The sequence below is a fragment of the Rhinopithecus roxellana genome, chromosome 8 (genome assembly GCF_007565055.1).
Source record: "Rhinopithecus roxellana isolate Shanxi Qingling chromosome 8, ASM756505v1, whole genome shotgun sequence".
Lineage (NCBI taxonomy): Eukaryota > Metazoa > Chordata > Mammalia > Primates > Cercopithecidae > Rhinopithecus > Rhinopithecus roxellana.
This window is the reverse complement of record NC_044556.1, coordinates 7432959-7451315: the sequence shown is the minus strand read 5'-3', so window position 1 is coordinate 7451315 and position 18357 is coordinate 7432959. Positions and strand designations below refer to the sequence as shown.

Sequence of the window (18357 nt, the reverse complement as noted above, 5' to 3'; positions counted from 1 at the left end):
CTAATCTCAAAATACAGCAGAGCTTCATCAACAAACACTGCCAGGAAAAATGAGGCTGAGGGGGCCATAGATGAAGAGACGGAAACAAACCAGCCCATGAAAACTCTTTGACCTCACTTGGATCCTGATACCATATTGAAAACGATCATGAAGGCCAGGCGCAGTGGCTCTCGCCTGTCATCCCAGCACTGTGGGAGGCCGAGGCGGGTGGATCATCTGTGGTCAGGAGTTCACGAGCAGCCTGGCCAACATGGTGAAACCCCACCTGTACTAAAAATACAAAATTAGCCAGGTGTGGTGGCACATGCCTGTAGTCCCAGCTACTTGGGAGGCTGAGGCAGAACTGCCTGAACCCAGGAGGCGGAGGTTGCAGTGAGCCGAGATCATGCCCTTGCACTCCAGCCTGGGCAACAGAGTGAGACTCCATCTCAAAAAAAAAAAGACCCAATCATGAAAGGGGCATCATCCCTGCAGAACTTACAGACAGTAAGAGGAGAATCAGGGATACTAAGAAAACGGAGCCAGGTGTGGTAGTTCATGCCTGTAGTCCCTGGCACTTGGGAGGCTGGGGCAGGAGAATCACTTCAACCTAGGAGGTTGAAGCTGCAGTGAGCCAAGATCGCGCCACTTCACTCCAGCCTGGGTGACAGAGCGAGACTGTCTCCACAATAAAAACAAAAGAAAATGGTATACCAACAAATCCAACAGCCGCAATGAAACATCCCCCGAGGGAAACAAATGACCGAAACCGACACAGAAGAAACAACAGCTCCGCAGCTCTACACCTGTCAGAGTTCACTTCCTAGAGATGGCTCCAGGCCCTGACGGCTTCACTGGTGAATTCCATCACACACTGACAAGACACAACACTAAACCTACAGAAACTTTTTCAGTTTTTATGCAGCCAGCATCATCCTGACACCAAAACCATAGAGACACAAAGGGCTGGAAAGAAAGGACAAGAAAGGAAACAGCCGACCAACATCCCCTACCAACACACCCCACAATCCCTTAAAAACGTGAGGGAACTGGACAGTGGCACCTCACAACCACGCGCGGCACCTCCCGGGGAGGAAACGCTGCTTCACTCTAAAATTAGTCACTGCAATTCACCAAAGGAACCAGGACAGAGATCTGAGCAGCCCCACGTGGGCAGGTGGGAAAGCATGCAGGATGGCATTTGGTGCATCAGGACAGTACCCACAAGAGGTGGAAGAGCACACCTTCTACTTGAAAACGGCATGGGATCAGTCACCGAGCCACTGTGACAGCAGCAGGCCCACCTTCCCCAGCCACCTGGCCTGCGGGTCTGCAGGAGGGAACAGGGAGGGATGGGGGTTCGGCCTCTGCTCCTCACTCCTCTCGACCTGCTAAGTCCAGCTGGCAGCTTTCCGGAACTCTGAGAGCAGCTTCATTGCCCCCACCCCACACCAAGTCCCTACCCGGCCACAGACTCCAACCAGCTGGCCAGGACCCAACCTCAGGTTCAGGTGCCCCCGAGACCCCTCCACACTGAGAGACACAGCATCCTGTCAGAAGGGCTGCAGTACCTGCCCTCTGCGATTATTGGTGCCTCTCGTCACCCCTCCCCAGCCTGGTCAACACCTGCACACCTGGACGACACCGGCAGGGGACCCCACGACGCAGATCACGAAAAGCCCCAGGCACTGAGTGAGGCCCCCGAGATTGACGTGAGCAAGGCCGTCTGCAGTTACTTCTCATCACATCGTCCAGGAGGTCCTGGCCAGAGCAACTTGGCAAGAAAAACACTCAAGCAGCAAGCAGCCTGAAAGGAGCAGCCGTATGGCGTTCACTCAGTCCCGTGGTTCTGCGCCACAGAGCACGCTAAGGGATATGTGTGGACGCCGCCAGAGCTCAGCACAGGCAAGGCCGCCAGACAAAAGGGAGCAGTCTTTATACATACTGGCAGCAAAGGATTGTCAAAATGCCACATAAAAAAGCATCAAAGGCCAAGCGCAGTGGCTCACATCTGTAATCCCAGTGCTTTGGGAGGCTGAGGCGGGTGGATCACGAGGTCAGGAGTTCGAGACCAGCCTGATCAACATGGTGAAACGCCGTCTCTACTAAAAATACAAAAATTTGCCAGACGTGGTGGTGGGCACCTGTAATCCCAGCTACTTGGAAGGCTGAGGAAGAAGAATTGCTTGAACCTGGAAGATGGAGGTTGCAGTGAGCCGAGATCATGCCACCGTACTCCAGCCTGGGTCAGAAAGCGAGACTCCGCCTCGCAAAAAAAAAAAAAAGCACCGAAACAGGAATACCTGGAAGTGACATTGTTTAAACACCCCTTTCCCCAAACTGAACTGTAGGCTCAAACCAATTTCTAGAAAAAGCCCACCTGGCTTTTCTGGAGAAATGGAGGGGCTGATTCTCAAGTGGACATCCAAACGAGGAGAGCCTGGGACAGCCAAACCATCTTTAAACAACAGCCCTCCCCGCACTTCGGGAGGCCGAGGGGGCTGGATCACTTGAGGCCAGGAGTTTGAGACCAGCCTGGCCAACATGGCAAAATCCCATCTCTACTAAAAATACAAAAGTTAGCTGGGCGTGGCTGCAAACACCTGTAATCCCTGCTACTTGGGAGGCTGAGGCAGGAGAATTGCTTGCACCCAGGAGGTGGAAGCTGCAGTGAGCTGAGATGGCGCCACTGCACCCGAGCCTGAGCAGCGGAGCGAGACTCTGACCCAAAAAAACAACACGGTGGGAGGACATGCTTGGGACACTGGCCGTATGGGGACTGAATGGTGTTTGCTGTGTAAGAAAGTCATCAATGTTTCTGGGGGAAGTGAGACAGAAAAGGTCTGTGCAGCGTCACACCGTGAGAACCCTGGTCATGTGCTGGGGACGCATAGCAGAAAGCAGCCTCTCCAGGGGGTCTGAGTTTCGAGGCCTCTGCCTACACCACGGATGCCCAGGTGTTGGTGCGCACCCCTGTGCCTGGACCCCTGCTCCCTACAACACTTAAGCTCCAGATGCACTCCCCAGAAAACACACAAGGTTCAAACAAGACAGTCAGCTCCGGCCGGGCGCGGTGGCTCAAACCTGTAATCCCAGCACTTTGGGAGGCCGAGGCGGGCGGATCACGAGGTCAGGAGATCGAGACCATCCTGGCTAACACAGTGAAACCCCGTCTCCATTTAAAAAATACAAAAAAACTAGCCAGGCGAGGTGGCGGGCGCCTGTAGTCCCAGCTACTCGGGAGGCTGAGGCAGGAGAATGGCGTAAACCCGGGAGGCGGAGCTTGCAGTGAGCTGAGATCCGGCCACTGCACTCCAGCCTGGGCGACAGAGCCAGACTCCGTCTCCAAAAAAAAAAGACAGTCAGCTCCGAGCCCTACAGAAGGAGAGCATGCAGCCAGACAGGCAACCTCACCATCACCACCTGAGATCCAGGGGCCCGGGGTCTCCTCGGCGAGGCACCCTCACCGTCACTGCCTGAGATCCGGGGGCCTGGGGTCTCCTCTGACCCCAGAAGCCTGTGCGGGCCACTTCCCATGGGGAGCAGATGCAACTCACCTGCTGCCTGAGCACCTCGAGACCCACCAGCAAGAGCCTGGTCACAGGGGGGCTTCCACACCTGCTGCACCAAGACCCTAACCCAGAGAGACTACGTCTGGGCATCACTGGCAGAACCTGCACAGACAACACTGACCTGGGGAAGCCACAGCACTGGAGCACTCTTTCTTGTTTGGGTTTTGTTTTTTGAGACAGGGTCTCACTCTGTTGCCTGGCTGGTGGGTGGTGGCACAATCACAGTGCCACTGGTCTCAAGTGATCCTCCTGGGCTCAAGTGATCCTCCCACCTCAGCCCCCCAAGCAGCTGGGACTACAGGCATGCACCACCATGCCCAGCTAATTTTTTACTTTCTTGTAGACACGGGGTCTCATTATGTTGCCCGGCCAATCTCCAGCTCCTAGATTCAAATGATCAACGCTCCCAGCCTCCCCAAGTGCTGGGAGTCCAGGCACGAGCCACCATGCCCAGCTGCACATTCTTATTTATTTATTTATTTGCAATGGAGTCTCACTCTTATCACCCAGGTTGGAGTGCAGTGGCACCATCTTGGGTCACTGCAACCTCCACCTCCTGGGTTCAAGCTATTCGCCTGCCTCAGCCAACTAGCTGAGACTACAGGCACCCGCCATCACATCCGGCTAATATTTGTATTTTTTTAGTAAAGACAGGGTTTCGTCAGGTTGCCCAGGCTGGTCTCGAACTCCTGGCTTCAAGTGATCTCCCTGCCTCAGCCTTCCAAAGTGCTGGGATTACAGACGTGAGCCAGCGCACACGGCTTAAGCGTCCTTAAAAAGACTGCAGGGCCCTATGTGAGGAGCACCCACAGAGGCCCACGCCAGCACAGTCTTGGCCCCTGGCTGCAGTAAGAGAAACCCAGGCAGAGAGAGGCGGCCGGCTGCCAGGAGCATGCTGCAGCTGGGCTGGGGCTGGGGCTGGGGCTGGGCGGGGGCTGGGCTGGGGCCCAGCTGCCTGATCCAGAGCCCTCCCTCCAACCATAACACCAGGATTCTTTTACGAAGAACAAAGGGGCCCCTACTCCACTGCCTGGTCCACAGATCATGACATTAAAAAAAACCAGATCCCACGTTCTAAGCACAGGCCCTGGGTCAGGCCCACCCTGGCCAACCTACACAAACGATTTTACTGAATCCTCAAACACCCTGGCCAGGGAGGGGCTGCCGGGCCCCAACAGTGAACCACAGTCCTCAGGAGCCAGGGCCTGGCACAAAGCCACCGGCCAAGAGCAGCTCGGCGTGGCCCTTGTGGCAGCTGCAGGCCTGGGCAGATGCTGGGCGTGTGCACAGGCGGTGTCCTCACACCCAGCATGCCAAGGAACAGCCCAGCAAGACGCCAGGGCCACATGGACACATGTGGCCTCCCTGCAGGTCCACACAATGAGGGTTCTGACCCTGAGCACCTGAGACAGGCAGAATGCCGGCCACCATGGGCAGCTTCCCAGTGGGCAGCAGAGAGGCACCCGGAGGGCCTCCCTGCACTGTCGCTGCAGACCCTGGAGCCCAGGCTGGAGCTCACGAGGACGGCATGGCCTCCTCCTCCTGCCCATCCAAGTCACCCCCGGAACGCTCCTCTCTGTACCCATGGGGCAGACACAGGAGGCCGTCAAAGGCAGGTGAGGGTGAAGGTCAGCCCAAAATCCACAGTGGGGAGACTGACAAGGAGACAGAGGAAGGCAGTGCAACGCCCCTGGAGGACCCACTGGACACTCCACCAGCTCAGGACTTCTGCACCCACTGGCCAGGAATGGAGCTGGAGGAAGCAGCTCTACCTGACCCTGGGTCCCCCGATCCGCTTCGCAACACCTCCAGGAATCCACCCCTGCGGTAGCCATCCCCACAACAGAGTCTGCAGGGCACAGGTGTCCACGGAAGCGGCCCCGGGCTCTGAAGACAACACGCTGCAGGCCGTGTACTCACCGGATGGTCTCGATGATTTCATGAGCAGCATCGTGATGTTTGTCCTGAGAGAGAAAAAGAGAGAGAGAGAGAGAGGGAGGTTTGAGACGCAGAGCCATCCTCCACCCCGTGAGCCCGTCGCTCTTTTCCCAGACAAGCGATGCCATCAACTTCCCACCTCTTCATTTCCCAACTGGTGCAACTCCCAAGCCCACCACCAGGGGGGACCACCAGAGACATTTCCAGACCCTGGACCACGACGGGACACAGACCTTGCCAGGGACCTATTCCTGGCACGTTGTGTCCTACCACAGGCAGAGAGCAGGGAGAGGCTGGGATGGAGTCTATGGCCCCCAGCCCTGCTTCTTTCCTGCCCTAGAGCAAACGGCCGCCCCAAGCTCTGCTCCACGTGTCTCCCCATTTTTTCCCTGGAGGTCAGCTGACTCAACACACCCCAAGCCCCTCAGGCTGCACTATGCAGGACCACCAGGAATTCTCCCAATGCTGCTCCAGCCAGGGAGCTCCAGCCTGGCTGGGAGTCCTGCTTTGGCAAAGGCCTGGTATGTGACTGCAGGTGATGGAGCCTCCACAGGGCCTGTTTCCCCATCTGTACCATGGGAAAAAAACCACTGGGCTAGCCCACTTGGGCGGCCGCGCCATAGCCCAGAACCTGCCACACCTAAAACCAAGTTCCTTGGCCTGACACAGACCCCTCCCTGTCCAGCACCCTGCCCTTCACTCTCTCTACAAGGCTAATGTCAAAGGCAGGTTCACACCCAGCAGGGCCACTCAACCCTCTCTGACTCCACATCCATCACCGAGAATCAGAGACCAACTGCACACCACCAAAATACTTGTGCACTTTCCACATCGCGTCTGCGTGCTACTATGCTGACATAAACCCACAACAGGCTGGGTGCAGTGAGCGAACTACTTGAGCCAAGAGTTCGAGGCCAGCCTCGGAAACAGCGAGAGCCCATGTCTTTTTTTTTTGAGACGAAGTTTCACTCTTGTTGCCCAGGCTGGAGTGCGATGGTGCAATCTCGGCTCACTGCAATCTCTACCTCCAGGAATCAAGGGATTCTCCTGCCTCAGCCTCCTGAGTAGCTGGGATTACTGGCATGAGCCACCACACCCGGCTAATTTTGTATTTTTAGTAGAGACAGAGTTTCTCGATGTTGATCAGGCTGGTCTCAAAATCCTGACCTCAGGTGATCCACCACCCTCAGCCTCCCAAAGTGCTGGAATTACAGGCCCGAGCCACCACACCCGGCCAGCCCATGTCTTTTTTATAAAAATGAACCATTTTTTTTTTAAATCCCCATGAGGCAAACGCCGTAGCAATCATCAGTTGCAGACGCGACCCGCTGGATGTTGCAGTCCACAGGGCGCGTCAGAGGCGGCCCAGGCAGCCACACAGCCTCAGTAAGCCTCTCCCAGGGCAGAGAAAAAGCAACCAACGGAGCACCTGTGGACGCCACCTGACAAGGCCAGCGTCACCGGAGTGAGACACGCAGCCGCCACAAGCCTCCCAAGGCCCAGCGGGACCCAGCCCCCTCTGTGGGGCTCCTGCCAGGACGCAGAACCTCAGCACAATCCTGAGGAGCAGCCCAGCCTGACTGAGGGGTGCCACAGAGACCCCAGCGGGCTCTCCTCCAAGGCCAGACCATGGGAGACCCCCCCAGCTTTCCTTATGCACTGAGGGATCAGCCCAGATGGGGGAGACAGGAGACGCAAGGGCTCATGGCAGTGATGGGATGGGACGTATATGCCGCTGAGGCCACAGCTCCACCCACCTCCTGGTTCAGATCAGGGTACTGCGGTGAAATAAAGCCACATGGAAAGTCTCTGTGCGGTGCTTTGCAACTTTCTTCTCAGTCTAAAACCACTTCAGGGACGGGCGCGGTGGCTCACGCCTGGAATACCAGCACTTTGGGAGGCCGAGGTGGGCGGATCACGAGGTCAAGAGATCGAGACCATCCTGGCTAACAAGGTAAAACCCCATCTCTACTAAAAATACAAAAAATTAGCTGGGCATGGCCGGGCACGGTGGCTCACGCCTGTAATCCCAGCACTCTGGGAGGTTGCGGTGGCCGGATCACAAGGTCAGGAGATCAAGACCATCCTGGTGAACACAGTGAAACCCTGTCTCTACTAAAAAATACAAAAAATTAGCCAGGCGTAGTGGCAGATGCCTGCAGTCCCAGCTACTCAGGAGGCTGAGGTAGGAGAATGGCGTGAACCCGGGAGGCGGAGCTTGCAGTGAGTGGAGATCGCGCTACTGCACTCCAGCCTGGGCGACAGAGCAAGACTCCATCTCAAAAAAAAAAAAAAAAACAATAAAAAACATTAGCTGGACATGGTGGCACACGCCTGTAGTCCCAGATACCCGGGAGGCTGGGCAGAATAGCTTGAACCCAGGAGGCAAAGGCTGCAGTGAGCCGAGATCGCACCATTGCACTCCAGCCTGAGCTACACAGCGAGACTCCGTCTCATAAAAGAAAAAAAAAAAAAACACTTCAAAGTGAAGTGTTTTTTGGAGTTTTTTTTTTTTTTTTTTTTGTAGAAATGAGATTTCACCATGTTGGCCAGGCTGGTCTTGAACTCCTGGCCTCAAGTGGGCTGTCCACCTTGGCCTCCCAAAGATATGGTGAAACGCCATCTCTACAAAAAAATACCAAAAAAAAAAAAATTGGCCGGGCATGGTGGCTCACACCTGTAATCACAGCACTTTGGGAGGCCGAGGCGGGTGGATCACTTGAGGTCAGGAGCTCAAGACCAGCCTGGCCAACACAGTGAAACACCATCTCTACCAAAAACACAAAAAAAAATCTAGCTGGGCATGGTGTTGCATGCCTGTAATCCCAGCTACTTGGGAGGCCGAGCCAGGAGATTCACTTGAACCCAGGAGGCAGAGGTTGCAGTGAGCTGAGACTGCACCACTGCACTCCAGCCTGGGCTACAGAATGAGACTCCATCTTAAAAAAAAAAAAATAGCTAGGTGTGGTGGCACACACCTGTGACCCGAGCTACCTGGTGGCTGAGGCAGGAGAATCTCTTGAACCCGGGAAGCAGAGCTTGCAGTGAGCCAAGATCACACCACTGCACTCCAATCTGGGCAGCAGAGTGAGATTTCAACTCAAAAAAAAAAAAGAGAAAGAGAAATAGGAGGCAGGAGTGGGAGCTGGGCAGAGCGAGGAGCAGGGCAGGCGAGGGAGCAGGCGGCCCTTGCAGGCCCCTGACAAAGCGAAAATGGGGCCCCTTGCTCAAAGGTGGCTAACGAACTTCAACACGAGCTGGGCGCAGATCATGAGGTCAGGAATTTGAGGCCAGCCTGGCCAACGTGGCAAATACTAATGCCATAAATACTAGCTCTACTAATAATACAAAAATCATTGGTACTACTAATACAAAAATTATTGCCAGGCGCGGTGGCTGACGCCTGTAATCCCAGCCCTTTGGGAGGCCAAGGCAGGTGGATCACGAGGTCAGGAGATCGAGACCATCCTGGCTAACACGGTCTAACAAACCCCGTCTCTACGAAAAATACAAAAAAATTAGCCGGGCATGGTGGCGGCGCTTGTAGTCCCAGCTACTCAGGAGGCTGAAGCAGAAGAAAAGGTGAACCCGGGAGGCGGAGCTTGCAGTGAGCCGAATCGCGCCACTGCACTCCAGCCTGGGTGACAGAGCGAGACTCCATCTCACCAAAAAAAAAAAAAGTATTAGTACTACTACTAATACAAAAATTGTTAGTAGTACTAATAATACAAAAATGAGCCGGGTGTGGTGGCGGGTGCCTGTAATCCCAGCTACTGAGGAGGCTGAGGCAGGAGACTTGCTTGAACCCAGGAGGTAGAGGTTGCAGTGAGCCGAGATTGCACCACTGCACTCCAGCCTGGGCGACAAGAGCACAACTTTTTCTCCAAAAAAAAAAAAAAAAGTTCCTGCAGGATGTGACTGTGTGGGTGTGGCGAGTGTGGCATGCCTGGCCGTTTCCTATACATTTTGCGCTCTGCACAGCTCCATCCCACCAGCCACATGTCGGGTGCCCATAGCCCTGAGTGGCCAGTGGCTGCTGTCGGGGCAGTGGCGCTCCACACGCCTCCCCTCACGGGGGAGTCTTCTTCCTGCGGACCCCCACGGAGTGCTGTGGGATGTTGCAGGGTGCAGCCGGAAGCACTGGGTTCCGCATATCTGAAGCAAGAGCCAGATGGCGGCCTCCTCTCTGGTCAGGGGCTGGGGACAGGAGGAAGGGGTGCTGGGCCTGCTCCCTCATGTCGGGGTCCTGCTTCTGAGACTCCTTTCCTCCTGCTCACAGTCAGGGCCCACGGCAGGGCCCCCCTCCCTCCTCCCTCCTCCCTCCTCCAGCTGGAAACCCAGCCTGCTGTGGTCCCTGCACTTCCTGTCTCTCCACAGCTTCTTCCCGGGTGGTCATTTGACAGAGGGCCCTGCCTCGCCCAGTTTCGGGGGTTTCTTGTCACGGGGAGTTGCTGTCTCAAAGTGGTGGCCATGGGAGCTGCATGTCTGGCTGGCAGAGTGTTTCTGGCTGTGGTTTGAGTGTCCTGAGGCTGCGAAGATTGGAGGGGGCTGTGAGCCCGAGTTCCCCTTCCTGGGATTCACAGCCAACCACTTCTCACAGGCCCGGGCCTTACTGGAGCACAGAACATTCCAGGGAGCCAGATGACTCACGGTGTGAGGGCTGGAAACGCTCTGATTTACAGCGGTGTCACCTGCCCATGCCTGCTCTCCCTGGCGGCGTGACATTATTTTGGGGGCCACATAAGTGTAGTTCTAAAAATGAGTGCCCCGCAGAAGCAGGAGCAGGGTGAACTCGCCTCTGCAACTCCCGCGAGCCGTGCCCTCTGCCCCACGCCTGTTTTGTCATGGTGCCTCGTTCCCCGTCACTCAGCTAGGGAGACAGTGTCCCCACCAGGCAGTGCGCCCCGAGTTACTGCCCCCATCTCCTCCTTGCTCATGCTGCGTCCTGCCCAGAGGTGCCTTGCGGTGTGGGCTGCCGTGTGGACCGCGGGCTGGGGGCCAGGGCTTTCTGCAGACTTCACCAGGCTGTTCCGAATCCCGAAGGCCAAGAGGTGACATTCCCTCTCACGGTGGGTGGGTGTGCGGGGCCTGGAGAACGCCCGGCTGAGAGTGGATGTCTAGTAAAACGAGCCTCAGCCAAGAGGCATTTCCAGCACAGACTTGTTCCTAGAGGGCCCAGGGACCAGGCAGAGCCAGGCCACAAAGGTTGGGTGACCATCCCAGGGCCCACGTCTAGAGCAGCACAGTTGGGTTCGTACTCCTGGTCTGTGGGTGGGCGCCTCTGTGCAAAAGAGCCCAGCACTGGCTTCCAGCTCTGGTGTTGGAGTTCCTTTTTTTTTTTGAGATGGAGTTTTGCTCTTGTTGCTGAGGCTGGAGTGTAGTGGTGCGGTCTCAGCTCACTGCAACCTCTACCTCCCAGGTTCAATGGTGCAGTCTCAGCTCACGGCAACCTCCACTTCCTGGGTTCCAAGCGATTTTCCTGTCTCAGCCTCCTGAGTAGCTGCTGGGATTACAGGTGTTGGTCACCACGCCCGGCTACTTTTTTTCTATTTTTAGTAGAGGCGGGGTTTCATCATGTTGGCCAGGCTGGTCTCGAACTCCTGACCTCAGGTGTTCCACCTGCCTCGGCCTCCCAAACTGCAGGGATTACAGGCGTGAGCCACCGCGGCCAGCCCACACCTGGCTAATTTTCGTTTTAGTAGAGACGGGGTTTCACCATGTTGGCCAGGCTGGTCTCGAACTCCTGACCTCAGGCAATCCGCCCACTTTGGCCTTCCAAAGTGCTGGGATTATAGGCATGAGTCACTGCGCCCGGTCAGAACAATTTCTTAATTACATGATAAAATGATAATATTCTAGTTATACTTGGTTAAATAAGTTATGAAAATTTATCTCCTGGGCCAGACGCAGTGGCCCATGCCTGGGGTTCCAGCAACTTGGGAGGCTGAGGCAGGAGGATCACTGGAGCCCGGGAGTTTGAGGCCACAGCGAATCATGATCGTCACCGCACTCCAACCTGGGCAACACGGCAAGATCTCAACTCTAGAAAGATAAAAAATATTGGCCGGGCGCGGTGGCTCACGCCTGTAATCCCAGCACTTTGGGAGGCCGAGGCAGGCAGATCACAAGGTCAAGAGATCGAGATCATCCTGGCTAACACAATGAAACCCCGTCTCTACTAAAAATACAAAAAATTAGCCAGGCGTGGTGGCGGGCGCCTGTAGTCCCAGCTGAACCCGGGAGGCGGACTTGCAGTGAGCCGAGATCCGGCCACTGCACTCCAGCCTGGGCGACAGAGAGAGATTCCGTCTCAAAAAAAAAAAATTTTTAAATTAAAAAAGAAGCCAGACACAGTGGCTTATGCCTGTAATCCCAGCACTCTGGGAGGATGAGGCAGGAGGACTGCTTGAAGCTAGGAGTTTGAGATCAGCCTGGACAACATATTGAGACCCTCATCTCTTCAAAAAAAAAATTTTTTTTAATTAGCTGCGCATGGCAGGTGTGCCTGTATTCTCAGCTATTTGGGAGACTGCAGTGGGAGGATCCCTTGTGCCCAGGAGTTCAAGGCTGCAGTGAGCTGTGATCACACCACTGCACTCCAGCCTGGATGAACAGTGAGACTCTATCTCTAAAAAAAGGAAAAACAAAATTTATCTTAGCTTTTTAAAAATGTGGCTACTGGAAACAGTGAAGTCACACATGTACCTTGACAAAGTTTTTTTTTTTTTTTTTTTTTTTTTGGAGTTTCATTCTTGTTGCCCACGCTGGAGTGCGATGACACGATCTCGGCTCACTGCAACCTCTGCCTCCTGGGTTCAAGTGATTCTCCTGCCTCAGCCTCCCAAGTGGCTGGGATTACAGGCATGCACCACACCCGGCTAATTTTGTATTTTTAGTAGAGACAGGGTTTCTCCACATGGGTCAGGCTGGTCTTGAACTCCCAATCTCAGGTGATCCACCTGCCTCGGCCTCCCAAAGTCCTGGCGTTACAGGTGTGAGCCACCACGCCTGGTCCGACAGAGCATTTTTAGACTTGACCCTGAACCCAAGGTCCACACAGGCCCTGGCCCAAGTCCACGCAGCTAATTCACAGCAGAGCTGGGCCTGGACATCAGATCGTGTTGCTTCCTGGCTGAGCATCTGTCTGCAGGATCAAGGGCAGTGTGAAAAGGGGACTCAGACCTCCACAGGAGGAGGACAGGGCCACCTGAGAGCGCCAAGGAGAGCTCAGATCAAGGATGGTTGACAAGGCTTCAGCTGACTTGATAATAACTAGTCCAGCTGCAACAGCCCCAGCTGGCTAGGCCCAGCGGTGCATGCCTGTAGTCCCAGCACTTCAGGAGGCTGAGGTGGGAGGACCGCCTGAGCCGGGACTTCAAGGTTGCAGTGAGTTATGATCACGCCACTATACTCCAGTACTCCAGCCTGGGTGACAGAGAGTTCATTTCAAACAAACAGCCCAAGCTACCCAGCAACCAAAGGAGCTCCCTGTAAACATGCAAAGCAACTGGACGCTGGAGGTGCTCAGGAGGGGCTGAGGCCACCCACACAGGCCGCTGGGAAGCTGTGAGAGGAAGCTCTGCTCACCAGGCCTCTGCTTTCCTAAAACATGACCAGAGCAACGCCATCTTAAAGTGCACAGCTAGGCACTCGCAAGGTACCTGGAAGGTTCACACTTATGAGCTGACCACCAAGGACGCAGAGCAACTATGGGTCTGGGGGAGGTCTTCCGGGCAGCCTGCAGAACCCGTGCCCGCTGTACTAAGAGGGCCAGAGAGCAGGGGCTGAAGGGTGGTCGGATGGCACCACCTGGCTGGGCTCCAGCGAGCGTGTCTGTACGTCCCAGGTTTACTCACAACCCCGGCCGTTTCTCACACACAGAGGCGCTAAGGAAGAACAGGCACCCTCTGCCTGCCCCCCGAGGACAGCCTGCTCTGTTCAGGGAGCCCTGCTGTGTAAGGGAGCGGCTTCGTGGCTGCTCTCACTGTGATCGGCGGCTCACCTCAAGTTCTCTCCTCTCTTGGGGTCTGCATTGGGACCCTCTTTCTCCAGCAGCAAAGCGACACAGGAGGGAGGCTGGATGTGCTGACCAGAACTCTCCTCGCCCTCGTCTGAGCACAGGCTGTCTGAGCACAGGCTTACGGTCACCGACCCTCTAGCCTGAGAGCAAGGCCACGGTGTGACAGGAGGGAGGAAAGCAGGGGACTCGTGGGCCTCCTCACAGGGAAAAATGCGCCAGGACGCTAAGGGAGACCAGCACTGACTGCTGAGGCAACAGCGCTCCCTTTTGGGATGATGACAATGTTCTGGAATTAGACAATGGTGAATAGACTAAAAACCACTGAAATGTACACTTAAAACGGGTGAACTTTTTTTTTTTTTGAGATGGAGTCTAGCTCCGTCGCCCAGGCTGGAGTGCAGTGGCGCGATCTCAGCTCACTGCAAGCTCTGCCTCCCGGGTTCATGCCCAGCCTAAAACAGATGAACTTTGATATGTGAATTGTCACGATAAGGCTGTTATTAAAAAAAAAAAAAAAAGGAAAAACATGCAGGCATGGTGGCTCCCGCTTGTAATCCCAGCACTTTGGGAGATGGGGCAGGCAGACCACGAGGTCAGGAGTTTGAGACCAGCCTCACTAACACGGTGAAACCCCGTCTCTACTAAAAATACAAAAATCAGCCGGGCTTGGTGGTGGGCGCCTGTAATCCCAGATACTTAGGCGGCTGAGGCAGGAGAATGGCGTGAACCCATGAGGTGGAGGTTGCAGCAAGCCGAGATCTCGCCACTGCACTCCAGCCTGGGCAACAAGAGCAAGACTCCATCTCAAAAAAAATAAAAGAGGAAAAACAAAAGCACAGCAACTGTAGTGCCCCGGCCTGGGCGCGGCACCCTGCCCTGCCTGCTCCTCCGTGCTTGCCGCCCTGCACGCCATCACTCACCCATGGCCTCTCCAGCAAGGCCACCCCTAAGCCACAGACCAGGAGCAGCAATAGCATGAGGCCTGACCGTCCATCCTTCTGAAGGGCACGATGCCCACACGGCCAGCCAGCATGCGCCCGTCTGGTGCAACCAACTGAGAAAGAGGCCGGCTGCGGCTCACACGTGCGCCTCACACATCTCAACCCAACACTGTGGGAGGTCGAGGCAGGCACTTGAGGTCAGGAGTTCAAGACTGGCCCGGCCAATGTGGTGAAACTCCATCTCTACTAAAAATACAAAAATTAGCTGGGCCTGGTGGCGCACACCTGTATTCCCAGCTATTTGGGCAGCTGAGGCAGGAAAATGGCTTGAACCTGGGAGGCGGAGGTTTCAGTGAGCCGAGATGGCACCACTGCACTCCAGCCTGAGTAAAAAGAGTGAAACTCTGTGTCCAAAAAAAAATGAGAAAAAAAAGTGGCTGGCCAGGTGCGATGGCTCACGCCTGTGATCCCAGCACTTTGGGAGGCTGAGGCGGGTGGATCACGAGGTCAGGAGATCGACACCATCCTGGCTAACACGGTGAAACCCCGTCCCGTCTCTGCTAAAAATACAAACAATTAGCTGGGAGTGTTGGTGGGCACCTGTAGTCCCAGCTACTTGGGAGGCTGACGCAGGAGAATGGCGTGAACCTGGGAGGCGGAGCTTGCAGTGAGCCGAGATCGTGCCACTGCACTCCAGCTTGGGCGACAGAGCAAGACTCCATCTCAAACAAACAAACAAACAAAAAATGAGTGCCAGCTGCGGTGGCTCACGCCTGTAATCCCACCATTTTGGGAGGCTGAGGCGGGCAGATCACCTGAGGTCAGGAGTTTGAGACCAGCCTGGCCAACATGATGAAACCCTGTCTCTACTAAAAATACAAAAATTAGCCAGGCTAATCCTGAGATACAAGGAAGGATGCGGAGCTGGGCACTCACTCCTGTGATTCCAATGCAGAAGCTGCCCCTTCTTTACTCCAGGAAGCCCCCACTTGTAACTGCTGCACATGCACTCCGGGCACTTCAATCTGTGTCTCCAGAGCTGCAGTCCGCAAACGTGGCCCGAATACACTCCCATTACACTAACTTCGCCTCAGGTCTTTTCCTCAGGGGGCCACAGGGGGCAGGGGAGCATGGAGCAAGCCTGGATCTTGGCCAGGGCCTGCCGGACACGCATGGTCCCAGGAAGCACCCAGGCAATAAAGGCAGGGCTGGCCCCAGGAGAAGGCATCTATGTGAACACCAAGCGACACCCCACGGCAGTCTGTGCCAGGCCATGAAAGGCACAGCTCTTGGCACCTCGTGCCCGCCCTCAGTGGCGGGGCTGCCCCAAGCTCTGTGAGTGCTGAGCAGCATCCTCGGGCTTCCCCCACCCCAGTGGTGACAACCGCAGAGGTCTCTAGACGCCACCAGGTGTCCCCTGGGGGCAGAGCCACCTCCGCCCCTGAGAACTGCTGTTTGAACCTTCCAGGGCCAGGAATTCATCCCTTCAGCCTACAGGCGGGAAGAGGAGGGCTCGGTACAAATCAGGACCAGAAGAGCTCAACGCTGGGATCCTCCAGGTAAAAGGCTCCGCCAACGCCACACCGTTCTTGCAGTCCTTCCCCCGGAGGACTCCTCTGGGGCCCCTGCTGTACCTCAGGCCCCACCACATAGCCTGAGGCTGAGGCCCAAAGCTTATCAAAGTTACCACCAGCCTGGGGCAACACAGCAAGGCGCCACCAAAAAGTACAAAATTTAGTCAGGCGTGGTGGCTCACGCCTGTAATCCCAGCTACTGGGGAGGCTGAGGCAGGAGAATCCCTTCAGCCTGGGAGGCAGAGGATGCAGCGAGCAGAGATCGAGCCACTGCACTCCAGCCTGGGTGACAAAGCAAGACCCTACCTCTAAATAATAAGAGAAATAACACCCAAAAGGACAGGTTCCAGGAGACTCCTGAAGGAGGGTGGGCCCTTCCCCCATGCCTTGCCCTGAGGGTCCATTTCTCAGTATCATGGGCATCCTACTGATCGTCCTTTATCATTAACCAGAGGACCTAAGTGTTACTCTGAGTTCTGTGAGCTGCCTGAGGCAACGTAATCAAGCCGAGCAAGGGGTGATGGGAACCTGAATTTACAGCTGATCACTCAGAAGCACAGGCCACAACCTGGGGCCTCTAAGTGCCACGAAAGTTGGGGAGTCTTGGGGACTGAGCTCTCACTCCGTGGGATCTGAGCCTGTGTCGAGGTAGACATGTAGGAAGTGAGCTGAATCGGGGCTACCCAGTTGGAAACGCAGAACTGATGAATCCCTTGATACACGTATCTGGTTCCGGAACTCCTCTGTGTTGACTGCTGGAGAGCACAGGAAGAACTGTGTTGGGTCCTTCCTATACCCCACAGTGCTGGAAAAGAAAAACAGCTCCAAGCAGTCCGTGCCCAGTAAGGCGTGCAAAATGCATCAGACCCAGAGACAAGAGCAAGGCTTTCAGTCATGTCTCCCAACCACACCAGGGGCAAGCGTGGAAAGGCACCTATCTGTTCCTGCCTCCTGGTCTCGGCCACTATCTTCCTGTTCCTGGAATCGGTAACACCTAAAGCGACGTGCAGCCATCAGTGGCCAATATGACTTGAACACAAATTCTTTTTTCCTTTATCTAATTTTGTTTGTTTGTTTGAGACAGAGTCTTGCTCTGTTGCCCAGACCGGAATGCAATGGCATGATCTCGGCTCACTGCAGCCTCCTCCTCTCAGGTTCAAGCGATTCTCCAGATTACAGGCAACCACCACCAAGCCCAACTAATTTTTGTATTTTTAGTAAAGACGGGGTTTCATCATGTTGGCCAAGTTGGTCTCGAACTCCTCACTGCAGGTGATCCGCCCGCCTTGGCCTCCCAAAGTGCTGGGATTACAGGCATGAGCCACTGTGCCTAGACAACCGTGTGTTTTTTAAACTTTCTATTTTAAGATAATTGTAGATTTATGCTGTGGAGCTAAAGGAAAGGAACTGGAGCAAAATTAATATAAGTGGAGTGTTTATTTGGGCCACATTTGAGGACTGAAACCTGGGAGTCCAGACTCGAATTACTGCAAATATACACTCTGATGAGCAGGAGTTAACAAGCAGATTTTTAAAGGAAAAAAAGAGCCGGGAGTGGTGGCTCACACCTGCAATCCCAGCTACTTGGGAACCCAAGAGGCGGAAGCTGCAGTGAGCCGAGATTGGGCCACTGCACTCCATCCAGGGAGACACAGCGAGTCCGTCTCAAAAAAAAAAAAAAAAACCCTCCCCAGAAGCTAGGCTGGAGTGTCTGTATCACCTGCAGAGTTTCGGGACAACCCACCCCCCACACCCCTAGTGCCCCCGGCAACCTCTTTTAGGCCACCAGGAACAGAACAGTGTACATTTGCTATAAAATGGAACACTAGGTTTTTTCTATCATTCCTTCCTTTTTAAAGCAACTCCTTGACTCACACAAAGCTGCCTAAAGGTTAATCTGCCTCCGGGGGAGATGGGATTACTCAGGACACTCATGCTCAGAGGTCAGCAGCAGAAAATACCTTCTGAGTCACGGTGGGGATGGCTCACCCCGCCCCTGGCTGCTACTCACTGCTAGCTGCCCACTCACCGCCACCCACAGCCGGGCTCCAGGCCAGGCTGTCAGGCGGAACATGTACTCACTCATCAATGAGAGTCAGAGAGTTGGGACCCTTGGCCAGTGGAGGCCGCCCCTGCCCGCCCACAGCCCGTGAGTCACCGAGGGGAAGGTCCCGTTCTGTGGCCCTTGCAGGTTCTTTCCGAGCAAACAACTAATAATGCCACTTGTGCCCTTCCCACCAGAAGAAGGGCAGGGCCATCCTGCCCTAGAAATGCCACGCCGGGCCAGGCGGGGTGGCTCACGCCTGTAATCCTAGCACTCTGGGAGGTTCAGG

The 18357-nt window shown here is 55.2% G+C and overlaps 1 protein-coding gene across 2 annotated transcripts in view; it reads right to left on the bottom strand.

The window, feature by feature from the left end:
- The window catches only part of DOT1L (DOT1 like histone lysine methyltransferase), a 70416-nt gene that overhangs the window by 47343 nt on the left and 4716 nt on the right, over window positions 1–18357 (bottom strand). For both annotated transcript variants that reach the window (XM_030935654.1, XM_010374862.2), the window contains exon 2: window positions 5472–5515. In XM_030935654.1, the coding sequence (XP_030791514.1) occupies window positions 5472–5515 (44 nt within the window). The remainder of the gene's footprint in view (window positions 1–5471; window positions 5516–18357) is intronic.